Below are 13,447 nucleotides of genomic sequence, written 5' to 3' on the forward strand. Positions count from 1 at the left end.
TTAAATACCTGCAGTTGATCCTGGGCTTGGCGTAGTTGAGGATGAACTAAACATGTTGATACTTCCTCCAGAACTTGCTAACGGTGTGTAAGAAGGTCCTTCGCCATACTGGATGGCTTTTGGCGGGAAAGATGTCGGCGGATTAATATCATGTGAAACACCATTGTCTATAACAATTCTAGGCCTATTATCTGCAGCATTTCCTTCGGTATTTGTGGGTTCCTCAGTAGTAGAACTAGTAGTTGGGCAATCGATTGTTTCCTCAGATAGTGGAAGTTTAAATGACGTCACAGGCTCTGTGTGAAATAGAGATAATAAAAAACGGTGGTACTGTGTGTTAAGTAACAACAGATGATTTGTTGTGCGTGTTTCGTTTAATGATATGATAATGCATACAGTAATACGACTGGATTATTAAACAAAAACTGCATCACGATGTTTCTATATTTTACAAAATCATCATCTACATTTCGTCTTGCAAGTTGTCAATAATAATTTGACATTTCTTCCATATTTTAGTTTGTAGGACAAACATTTTTTACGTTAGTCATACACAGTGCATACTACGTCTAGACCAATCTGACTAAAGTGCAGATCTACTAATTTCTTACAGGTAGATCTTATATTCGCCGTATATTTTCACCTTCATTATGATTCGGATTTCCCGAGAAAGCTATATTTAGCCATGCAAGCAAAAGGGTTTTTTACAGATAGGCATTTGAAGAAATATCAAAATTTCGTCGTGCGCGGAAGTAAAACAAATTCTTGATTTTTGCTACTATTGAAAACAAATATTTTGAAGTTCCCGAAATCGTGAAACCGACTCAGTATTGGTTTTCCAGCGGTTAAAATTAGAAATCAAAAATTGTGAAAGCTCGCCGATGACTGGCTGAATGTGACATCTATTGTTTATCGTCAGATCTTAATTTGGAGCTGATTTTAATCAGATTGTGACAAGACTTTCAGAGAGGAATTTTCTCTGTTAAAGAATATCGTCTATTAAAGTCATTGTGAGTATAAAATAGCATTGTATGAATAGGTTAACTATATTTTAACAAGGTTGACTAAAGGAAAACATTTTTATCAAATGCTTTAAACCATCTTATTAAAGCAACAACGTCAAGACGAATTGTTAACAGTGAACTGCCGTTGATTATTTACTTCTATTGTCGTACAAGGCAAAACATGTTTATAGTTTCAATTAGTAATTCAAGTAAACGTGCATGCATGTGACGGTTACTGTTTTAATATTTGTAATGTTTACATTCGGGTTCAGAAAAAATGAAACAACCATTCTTGATATAGTATTATTTAAAACATCATGTACCTACCTGTATTTTGTTCAAATATGTATTATATTTTTTTCTATCAGTACACGATTTATTTTCATCCAATATTAATTTTTCATAAGTTGCGGTAGCCATGAGTGAAACATAATAATTATGATATCATAATGAAAATGAATCCTATATTAATAGATTAAAAAAAATAAAAATCTGTTTATCATATACATTTTTTCTCTATTTTGACATTACAATTTCAAACAATTTTCCTTAAATTTTGTCTACTGGCAAAATTTAGAAGAAAAACTGCCAAGACCACCATTGAAAAAAACGAAAAAATATGTTTGACTGTAGTGAAAAAAATGTTTTTTCAGTGAAAATACGGAAAATTAAAATACGCATATATTTTTTATCAATATTTCTCAATATTTCATTCATAAGTATTATAATAATAAAGAAACATACTTGGAGTTGTCCCATTTGCACAGTCTTCATTCAGAGCGCCATCTATGTCAGCGTCTGTAATATAAACATGTTTATAATCTTTCAGTAAAATATTGTGTAGTGCAGAAATTTATTGAAATCTATCAAATTCTTACTGAATATGACTACTTTGAATTACATAATACACAAACTGCGTATGGAAAGGTGCATCCCCAATTTCTAGTTCAGTGAAGTTGGCCATTGTTTATATAGACTGCCAGTTTGTTGTTATTGTTTTTCCATTACACTATGTATTCATACTAACTCACATGTTGTGTATTGAACGTTTTACATAATACTATATGTGTACTCAAAACATGTTTAGTTTACCTTTTTAAAGGGACTGTGTAGCAATTATTAATATTTTCATACATCCAGTTTGAGCATAAAACATCTTATGTGTTAAGTCCTATTCAATATTTGTTATTATATAATAGCTCTCAAACAAAGTCAAACAAACTAAACATGTAAATTAAGTATTTTTTGAAAAATAAACATTGTCTGCGCAGATCTCGGGCACAGTACCACATTAGATTTAATATATTTTGTCATTCAAATGCACAATTCCGTACAAACTCATCGCCGGTTACCCATGGTTTAGAGCCCTTGTATCATATTTTAGGTCTTTTCAGTTGAATGTGTCAGAGTTAAATCGAATTCACATCCATGCAAAGTGCGTTAACTGGAGTGCGTTAGTTTGTTTGATAAGTGATCAGTATATTTATCAAATCATATTTTGGATGAAATAGGGTACAGAATAATCAAGTATTTTATTGTAACATAAGTCTGTGGTACTTAAACGCGCATTCTATAAGATATTTTAAAGCATAACCTAATAAACGAGACGATTTGTCCACATTTGTGATCCATTTGGGTTGTATGTATAAGGAGATAGACTTGAAGCAAGTAAGTGTTACAAAAGAAGGTGACCATATTTACCTATTTCACCAGGTATAATATCGACCGTACACTGTTCCTCGTCAACAAGACCATCACAATCGTTGTCAATGTTGTCACCCGGTACACCTTTAGTTATTGTGCACACCTTTAAAAAAAGAAATCAATGGCGATATAAAAGATATTGATTTATCTAAGAATATTCTTCGCAATGATGCGTCATAATAGAACAACAAGAAATAAGATAATAACAAAAAGTATATATAACAACAGCACATCATAGAACAACAAGAAATAAGATAATAACAAGGAAACAACGACTTGCCCTGACAGGGTCTGAACCTACGCAATTAGCAACTAGACATAAGAACACATGATAAAACATTTACAAATGTTAGAAAATTAAGACATTAAAACTGCAATACGTTTTAGAACAACAGCATACAATAAACAACTAAACATTATAGAGCAACAAAACAGTAAAGAATGAAAAAAAACATAATAACATAATAGAACAACTTGATACCATAGACTAACAAGACAATATTTAAGGACGTGATATTATAGAACAACAATATATTATAGAAATAGAACCATTTAACATCAACAAGGTATAAAGCACGACGAACAGAACAACAAGACATTAATGACTAACAAGATATCAAAGAATAATAACAAAACATTTTTAAAAACGATAACCAACTGATTATACGATGACATTTAGAAACAAAACGCACTACAAATGTTCGACAAATTAAAGATCGATCTAAAATTTACACAAACCTTCTTACTAGTGTACATCACATTTCCGGGAACAAACAGTTTGCCTGGAGACGTCATTTCAACAGTAAAGTATAAGTCTAGAACAAACGTTTTACTTGGACCGGGTTGTGAAATTGTATTGGCAGCAGGCAAGATTAGTACCTGAGGGATAACTGCACCATTTTCATCAATCGCATTTCTTGTTATTTCGTGTAATAAAAAGGATAAAAATCATCATGCATTATTCTTAACATCTTTTAACATTTATATTGTCTGGCAATATTGAACTGAGACATTTGAATATTCAATGACCTTTTGTCGATAATTATCGGACACAAAAGTAAATATGGCTTAACGAGACTTGTATACGATTTGTACGAGGGGGGGGGGGGGGGGGTAGCCCCCGAGTATAGTGTTTTGATGTTCTTTCTCTTTGTATCATAGACAAAAATAAAAACACGTTCCTTGTTATGACAATATGAAAGCCCAGAGAAAAGTAACAAATGAAGGAGCATCTGGATATGATATTTATATCGCTTCCCTTTATCTGTCGTCAAAATAAGTAAACCCCAGCAAAAATGAGCCAATCAATAGGCATGGTTTGGAGTGCGGGTAACTAATACCTGCACCCCAGTTAACACTGTGCATGTATATGTATACGAGTTTACACATTTTCAACAGACAGGTACATAAACTATGACACAAGCATAACTTAAAGTTTCTAACATAAAACCTGCCTATCTAGCCTCAGTGAAAAAGAGTTAAGAAAATCAGTTTAAAATTGAATTTAATATGTTTAAACCTTAATTCAACATTTTTTTAATACTAATATGCTGTAAAACTTGGTCACTATGTTTTGTGCTTATTGTACGACTCCAGTCCAACTATTGAAAGTATGAAACATTACATACATTTAATGAAATAAATAAAAAAACAACAACTGAAATTAAACGAAATGATTTATCAACTATTTTTGCATATAATTTAAAGAAAAAAGATCTAGAGAAAAAAATTTAAGTCGAAGATTTGAACTTGCGAACATGCTATTGCAATCGTACTTACAACTTTAGCTTTCGCTTCGTACTGATGGATTTAACTGTCTAGAATTTGCTATTATTATGTGGCAATATTGACCTGAGACATTTGAATATATATAATGACTTTTCGACGATAATTACATGTATCGGATGCCGAAGTAAACCGTACGCATTTTGATGTATGGTACAGTAATAGACGCGTGACTTAGAATTACCAGCATAACACTTGACTTACTTGTTTTGGTGAAGAGGTATAAGACTTTACGTTAGTTTCAAATTAAAAATTACAAGCAGGTTCGAATACAAAAATCATGTTTTTTATGTGATTTCATTTATGTTTTGCAAAACTTGACCACTGTTTATGCTTGCATAGCACTTATTGTACAATAACATATTAAAATTAATGAATTGAAAAAAATTACATTCATAAGAATGAGAATGAAATGTAAATAAGAGGTTGATATGAAACACACAGTGGTATCAGAGTTTTCAGACCTTTCTGTTGGAAATGTGTCAGAGTTAAATCGTATACCCAAACATGCACAGTGCGTTAACTGTACTGCAGGTTTTGGTTACACGAACTCAAGTTACTGCACTGTCTGTCGGGGATAACGTTAGACATCCTGCTCGTTGATTGGCTCATTTTTTGTCTCGTTGCTCGTTCATTTGTTTACTTTTTGCTTGGGTTTCATATTGTGGCGTAAGGGAACATGTTTTTTTAAACGTTTGCCTATGAAACAAGAGAAAACACTTAGCAATCTGATTTATACTTATGTTTTGGTACTCTTTTTATTACTCAATCAACACATGAATTAACAGATGCAAAAATGCAGTTCATGAATATTTAAGCTAAAAAGACAAAACTTTGTCCAGAATTCAAACTTGCAACTGTGTGGTCACAATTCCTTTGTCAGCATTAATTCTCTCGAAAGTCATAACAAATTACGAAAACTAACGAAAAGCTCACGAATATTAATGGGTATCTGGTCAATTTTGTCAAACAATATTTAATATCAATGCGTAAATCATGATAAAATTATGGAAACTAGCTCAATTTCTGGTAAAGCATCATCCTATCTACATGTTTCAAAGATATGAATTCATAACTTTATTTTATGCTTTCAGTGGGTTACTGATTTATCCGTGAAAATCATATCTGATAAATTAATGTCAGAGTGGAAATTATCAAAATATAATTTCACACTTTCCGAAGATGAAACTACAGTTTTTTAATTTTCCCCATGTGGTTCCTCTGACAATTCTGATATTGTAATTCTGATATTCTGAGAAACGAAAAGCTAAACTTGATAAATAACTTGAATTTCAAAAGTAATAGAAAAGAAAACTAAGTTAAACTTCAATTCATTCAAATTATCAATCGCCTAAATTTTTTGTTTTATTTTTACAGTCTGAAAAATACAATTCCTTCCACATGCAAAACTCCTCTTGATGAAATTTGGGCATATTTAAGTATCATACGAGCAATAAGTGCCTAATGCCATATAAAAACTTGAAAAGCAATGGCAGCCAACAGCCCGAAGAATAAGTAAACAACCCAGCGTTCGTAAGGCCAATTTCATAGCCGCCTTTTGAATGTTTACACATCTGTCAACACTTATTTATTGTCTGTAACAATCCTCAAAAAAGTTTTCTTTCTTTTAAAAAGATATATGACTAACAATTCCAAATGATATCCCTCTGAATCAAACACAATTAGTTTCCTCCAATGAAATACACAACTTTTAAAAATGGCGGCCGCTTACATTTAACAAAGTCAGGTATAATATAAATTCTCTGTAAGTAACGGAAAAAAGGTCGGATGGTGAGACTTTTTCTTTTACTACATTTGTTATTTTAATAATTAAAACAAACGATTATTCATATTGTTTAATAACATGAATGATATCACCGCCACTAAACATTGATTGTTGAACTTATTTTTCAGTACTTCTTGTATTTCATGAGAAATTCGACTAATAGAGGCTACCAGTGGGTAAAACAGATTTTAATATTTTAAATAAATATAAAGGAAATTTCGTTTTAACTTATTTTTTTTGACTAAAATAAAAAAAGAAAATTTGTTTGTTTATTGTGTAAGTTGTAATTTTATTTCATCTCGTGAACTTTTAAAACAGTATTATCACTCGTGGCTACGTCAGTCGTGAGAATACTGTTTTTAAGCCCACTCGATGATATAAAATTTCATCTTACACACAAACAAACAAATATCCTCTATGTATTATAGGTTTAAGAAATGTATGCATATTAACAATCCTTGTATCTATATATATATATAATTTTGTATGATATATATAATAATTTTGTATGACGTTTGCAAGATCGAGCTGACTATACTATCTATACGAAATATGGACATATTGTGACCTATGTTAGGATATTTGTGAACTTTAAGGCGGTGTATTTACTACTTACTAATATTTACAGCTAGATCTTAACATGAAACTATTTGAACGTATTGTTTCACTTATTTTAACATATTGATAGGAAAAAAATTATATTATAAAGTCATTATGAATTAAATCAACAAAGCCCGCAAATATAATATAAATCAATATTCTGCCGAGCAAACTTGCCATGCGTTTTTAGTTTCGACATTCCTAATGCATTACCTCCGCTTTGAATAGTTTTAAATAGTGCTAAATCTAATATCGAATATGAAACCTGATGTATTTAAAGTCTAATAAAATCAAATCTACACGGTGAAAGTATTTAAAATCATTTAAAATACTTTTGAGAACATTGTGCGAAACTTTGAAAACAGCCCATAAATTTGATAAATCATAGGGATTTTTGTAGTTAGGTTCCTAAGTAGGAGAATGGTCAGCAATACCTTGAGTCAAAACCTACTCACCTGCTGGAGCTGAGAGTTGCATAGACTCCAGTTATTTGAACCAATTTAGTGGCTTCTTACGATCAAACAAAGATAAAAGATGGCTGCAATTCTGATGGGAGTTGGGCCATATGAGCTTTACGCCGCTTTGCCAATATGCCGCTAACTTGCAACTAACTTTATCTAGATAATGGAATCTTACCTTGATTGTGGTTGAAACGTCTGGTCGACATACAAGTTATGAAAATGGTGCTCTGTTTTATATTGTCTCACTGGAGGGATAGCAATAACAGACGTCCAGAGATAATCTTTTATCTGGAGTAGCACTAAAATAGGTTTCGTTGATGAAATGTTGTAAACCTGAAGAATAAAACAAACTGTTAATATTATGCTAAGACAAAGGGACTTACGAGTACACGTGGTGTTTATAAGAACGAAGTATTTTACATTCGAAGTGTAGTGATCATATACGTTAGATATATAGATAGATATATAGATAAACAAATACTTTAAAGATCATGTATGTTGTAATTAAGGATGTAACAACACTAATGTAACAACACTTCTGTGAAATTTTATATATGTATATAATTATTCTTTCTTTACCAATTTTCAAACATCTAGAAATATGTTAAATATGTATTGCAAATGTTAATACGCATTATTATATATGTAATCATTAAAATATATGCATTCCTTTCTTATTTAAAAATTTGGATTAGACTTTATAGAAAATAAATTTCAGATTACCTCCCTTTATTTACATAAAATGTTAACTCGGTAATATCTTAACAAATAATGCTTTTGGAACTTACAATATTGATAGATCTTTATTTGAGCTTCATATTAAATTTGGACATGATTCCAACACATCCCCTTTACTCAGAATATGTCTCAGAAATATCTTTTTCATTTCTAAAAACTGTTTATTTTTGGTAGAAACCTGACCGTGTATATTTTATTATTATTTGCAGGAATCGATGACGGAAATGTAAAAACAAATGTTGGGCATGAAAAAGAGATGCATGCACAACATTGATATGCATTTTGTTGTTTATTAATTATGTTTAAGTATGTTAAATTACACTAGTTATATGGAAAGTGTAAAATTTAATTAATATTTTATCAATTTTGTGGCTTCAACGTTTTGACTACGTGCAGATAGGTTTTAATAATTTAATTAACGGTTTTGAAATGTATGCGATTTTTTCATTTAATGTAATATCGGTTGTGGCCACCTCTGGCTCCAAGTAGTGCGTCAACGCGTCGACGTATAGAATTGACGAAACGTTGAACAAGGTTATTTGGAAGATTGTTACATTCCGCTATCAATGCATTTGGAGGATATTCTGTGGGGCGTGATGTCGTCGGACATTTCTGCCAAGCACATACCAGATATGCTCTATATGGATTCATATATGCAGACATTGCTGGCCATTGCAAGGTATTGACGTTGGCTGCAGCTAAGCGAGCGCGAGTTATCCTGGCCGTGTGAGGACGGGCGTTGTCTTGTTGAAACACAACGGACCGTTTCTTTGCATAAACGGAATAGCCTCGGCATTCAAGACTTCGTAAATGTATCTCTGGGCGTTTAAGTTGCCTTGTATAACAATAAGCCGGGACTTTCACCCATTATCCCGCCCAATACCATGAAGCTTCCACCGCCGAATCGATCTTGCTTTCTAACACAGACAGGTGCAAACCTTTTGCCCTTTCGACGGAAAATTCTTACACGGCCGTCGGCATGACTGAGATTGTAACGAGACTCCTCTGAAAACAGGAAAGTATTCCAGTCACGCGCCGCCAGTGACGGTGCGCACGTGACCACCTAATACGGGCCTGACGATGGCGTAAAGTGAGAATACCGGCGGTATATGGGCGTTGCGCTCTATTCGGGCGTTGTTATGCGCGCACCCGATCGCGAATGGTTTGTACAGTTACGTTAAACGCAGGCGCGGTCAAGGTCGCCAGTCTGAACCTGTCACGTAAGTGAGTTAAAACAATTGCCCGGTCGTCCCTTTGGGTAGTTGCCTTTGGCCTACCTGGCCTTTTACAATCGTGCACATCACCTGTAAGTCTATAGCGTCTTATAAGTTCATGAACTGTGTTGCGACTGCAGGTAAACAATCTACTCACGTCAACAACAAATGCCCCACCCAGCAGCATTCATATTGCTTGATTTCTCTCTGCTTCTGATTGGCATTATGAAAGATATCAACTTTAGGTGTGATTAACACTAAATTGTTACTGAACACATGTATAGTGCCTTATATCACGGTCTATCTGACGTCGTTCAGCATGCCCGGGGTTCACGTGCAAAAACTAAAATTTTACGCTTAGCTGCATTCTACTAACAATACGCGGTCAAAACAAAAAAACGTTATTGTATAGTGTATCTAAAGTACACGAATACTCACTACACATGTTTTGATTTAAATCACAAATTAAAAATAATTTAAAAGAAATAAAGTATCAGGTTTCTATTGTTGTTGAGTATAGTTTCCAATAACATATTAATTTGCTATATACATGAACAATATTTTGCATCTTTAGTTCTGTAGGCAATTGGAAGAATAAAAGTAAATAAGTATTTGCACGTATGTCAGTATACTAATTTGTTGATATTTCAGTACCTTTACGACATATAACTGCATGTTCAGCGCTACTTTTGGAGCCGAAAACATTTAACATGCAATTAATCAATCACCTAAACTTTATTAAAGACATGTTTGACATTTCTAAAGAATTTTTTCTTTGAAAATACGTAATTTTTAGACATAATGTGCCTTTAAACAGATCTTCTATTCTTCAAGACTTGATTTATCATGTAAATGATATTAAAATAAAATACAGAGTACGGATTATTTTTCAGTGTAATGATATGAGTGATCTGTTTTGGACTATGATTAAAACAGAGTATATGCTTTCTAAAACAGAGCTCGTAAAATATGAAAAACAAGACCAACAGGGAAAGCCGGCGTTCAATGAACGCAACCGTCATACGTCCCAGCAACACGGGACCACCTGCAAGGAGCCGAGCAGGATACCAAACAAAAGCAGTTAAAAGGACAAGACAAATCCCGGACGCGTTAGATTATAAAACAGAGAAAACAAGAATCCCTAAAGAAATTCCAAAACGGCAAAATTGAAAATATCTCAGGTTTGGTGTGATTGAACCTATTCATGCACAAGCATTATTGGCTGCACTAAACATAGTTCGTATAATATTTACATGATTTTTTTATTTTCTAAAGTGATTCAAAGGTATATATGATGCCATAATGCAAAAAATAGCAGTTTAATATTGTTTACTGATGACCATACCATATCTGGAACGACTTTCCGTGTATACCCATTCCCATTAAGTTCGATTGTGTCTAGATTATCATAATTCCCGCGTATTGTTACAACTGTACTGTCCTCACTGGCGACTAGACGGATCTCTGCCTCTTCGTCGAATGCAATGTCTATTTCAGGAATGAAATGCTGAGTTCCCAGACTCTCGCGAGGTGGAATCTGAACCAAATAATTGCTTGTACCGCAAAACACAGCGCGTGGACGACCTTCTTGGAACAGGTATTGATCTGCTGAAGTTACTGAAATGATGAAGAAAGATGATTACAGACCAGACATGATATAACAATGAAAAGGGTACTGTTAAAGTGGTTAATTTTGCGACGTGGAAATATTTGCAATTTTTGCTAATTGAAATTATTCGCAAATATTTGATCGCGCAAAAATTATTTCTTTTCAGACAGGCTTTCTTCTATAATTTAAAAACACGTGTTTATACAGCATCTTTCATGAATAAGATTGACTGTTCAGGTAGTGAGATTTTATTTCACATTGCTTGTTTGTTTTAAAGTTTGGTCATAACAAATCACAAATGTTTTAATGAAACAAAATACGTGTAAATAATACAAATAGCAAAAAAAAATATTTCAAAATATGACAAAGAAAATTTGTCATCAGGTTCTTTATCATACTAACAATATATATTTCAAACAATTATATAAATAATAAATATATTTAACAACTGAATAGAAGGATTACAATAACAGCATATTCTTAACAAGTACCTGCTTAATTAATGATATCACTGAAATAAACAGCATTGAATTAAAAAACATGTTTTCGCAAATATTTCCGCACACAAAAAGTCCACTTTTTGACATTAGAAAAATGTTTGTGACGCATAAATATCCGCTTATGCACTATGTTCACGAATCAACATTTTTGATGATCCTATCAGTTCTATGAACACTTAAGTCAATTAGTATTTGTTTTCATAGAAATAGATAATCATTTTGCTCTAAACAAAGGCTTATATAATCAAAACGTGTCAATAGATGCTATTAAAAGACGTTTTTACGAATAGGATTTCTTCGATGGTGTTTACGGATTCATTCAATATAATTACGCTTAAATCATGCATTACTTGAGTGAACCTTACCCTACCTTCACCGACATTGACCTTATCTATGAAGATTTATTTCAAACGGATTTATTCTTGTTGTGTGTACTATAGAAATATCTTAAAACTTATATACATTTACATAGAAATGAAATATAATTAAGAAGTTGTGTTAAATAAAATGAATATTTTCAATTTTCTTATTTTCACTGTAAACTTTTTTCACTGCAATAAAACATATTTTCCGTATTTACTCTGGGTTCTTATCGGACTTTTGTCCTCTAAAACTAAGCCATCTTTATAATCGTAAGGTAAATACATGGAAAAAATATTTAATAAAAAGAAAATTTACCATTTTTTTCTATAATCGTTTTTTTTTTTTTTTTTTTTTTTTTTTTTTTTTTTTTTTTTTCATTTTCATCTCGTGGTAAGAAAATCATGATATTTCACACGAGCTACAGTGACTCTTGAAATTCTACTTTATATACCACTAAGTCTTGATGAAAATAAATTCCGTATTTAAAGAAAAGAAAATGAAGATCCTTTATTTGTTTTGCTGGAATTGGTTATTATCCCCAAAGATAAACAATAATATTTCAAAGTATAAACCATTATACCGTAAAGTGTTGTTTTGTTTGGTTAAACAGTTTAAGACAAATGGCGCCGAAAAAAGAATGATGATATTGGATAACCAAGGGTGTCAATACCAAGGATCAAACCAATTAACCTGATGGGGCTAAGATATGCAGTACTTCGAACCCATTAAATTGCCTAGATTATTGTAATTTTCTAAAAAAGCAGTGAGTATGACAACATAAGATGTTTAACAGAACTAATTCTATAAACATTGACTTAGAATTACCGAAGACGATAAAGAAGTATATCATTTATTTTAAAAAATATAAGTTCGAACACCGGTAAAATATAAGTCTTAGAACAAACTGTTATTACCTTTATAAGGTTTTGTCTCTATAACAGTCTTATGTGAAGAAATATTCTGCGAATGAATAGGACGTACATCTCCTCTGTAAAATAGATAGGAAAAAAAAATAATAACTACATGTACAGCTTTCTGACAAAATGCAAGGAAATAAGCAAGAATTTAGTGCAAAATGCTAGGATAAAAATGTATACATCATAATACATTTACCATCCAATCTCGGTTTACTGAAAACATCGCCTTCCAAAAACATCTCGTCATTAGGACTGTGATGACAGCATTCAGAGAAACACAAGCATTATGCACCTTAACTTACAAAGCCTTTCCCCTAAGGCTATAGACATACTAGAAATTAAATAACAACCTCATGATATTATTATTTTCTCTTAAAATCCCCTCATATTGAAAACCATGAAAATAAAATACCAAGTTTAAGAACTCATTTACGTTGTGTTCTATGTAATAGAGCTGTTGGTGATGTCGAAATTTATCGAAAGCATAGTCTAACTGGGACAGTCCGTGATGATGATTTATCTTTACCCGATCCAGCGACTCTCTGGATTGACATCACACAGAAAAATTAAAAATCTTTAATCGGTGAATTTTTTAACCCCCGAACGCTGGCAATAACTACGTTTTAGTCACTATAAGAAGAAAGCGCTGATAGAGCATATGAAACAAACATTCATTTCAGGAGACTTTCACTGCAATTTGCTTCATAAAAAATCAGAGATACAAAACTTAATAACTTCATATAACATGCATCAAACTATTGCAGAC

The 13,447-nt window shown here is 32.3% G+C and overlaps 1 protein-coding gene across 1 annotated transcript in view; it reads right to left on the reverse strand.

Annotated features, from left to right (window-relative positions):
* The window catches only part of LOC132739760 (uncharacterized), a 21,861-nt gene continuing 8,414 nt past the window's right edge, over window positions 1-13,447 (reverse strand). The window contains exons 3-10 of the mRNA XM_060727550.1: window positions 13,208-13,223; window positions 12,679-12,752; window positions 10,638-10,909; window positions 7,516-7,673; window positions 3,447-3,624; window positions 2,706-2,811; window positions 1,749-1,802; window positions 1-296 (exon numbers count right to left, since the gene is read on the reverse strand). Coding sequence (XP_060583533.1) covers window positions 1-296; window positions 1,749-1,802; window positions 2,706-2,811; window positions 3,447-3,624; window positions 7,516-7,673; window positions 10,638-10,909; window positions 12,679-12,752; window positions 13,208-13,223 — 1,154 coding nt within the window. The remainder of the gene's footprint in view (window positions 297-1,748; window positions 1,803-2,705; window positions 2,812-3,446; window positions 3,625-7,515; window positions 7,674-10,637; window positions 10,910-12,678; window positions 12,753-13,207; window positions 13,224-13,447) is intronic.

The sequence above is a fragment of the Ruditapes philippinarum genome, unplaced genomic scaffold (genome assembly GCF_026571515.1).
Source record: "Ruditapes philippinarum isolate M1 unplaced genomic scaffold, ASM2657151v2 ctg10009_1_1_1_1, whole genome shotgun sequence".
Taxonomy (NCBI): Eukaryota; Metazoa; Mollusca; class Bivalvia; order Venerida; family Veneridae; genus Ruditapes; species Ruditapes philippinarum.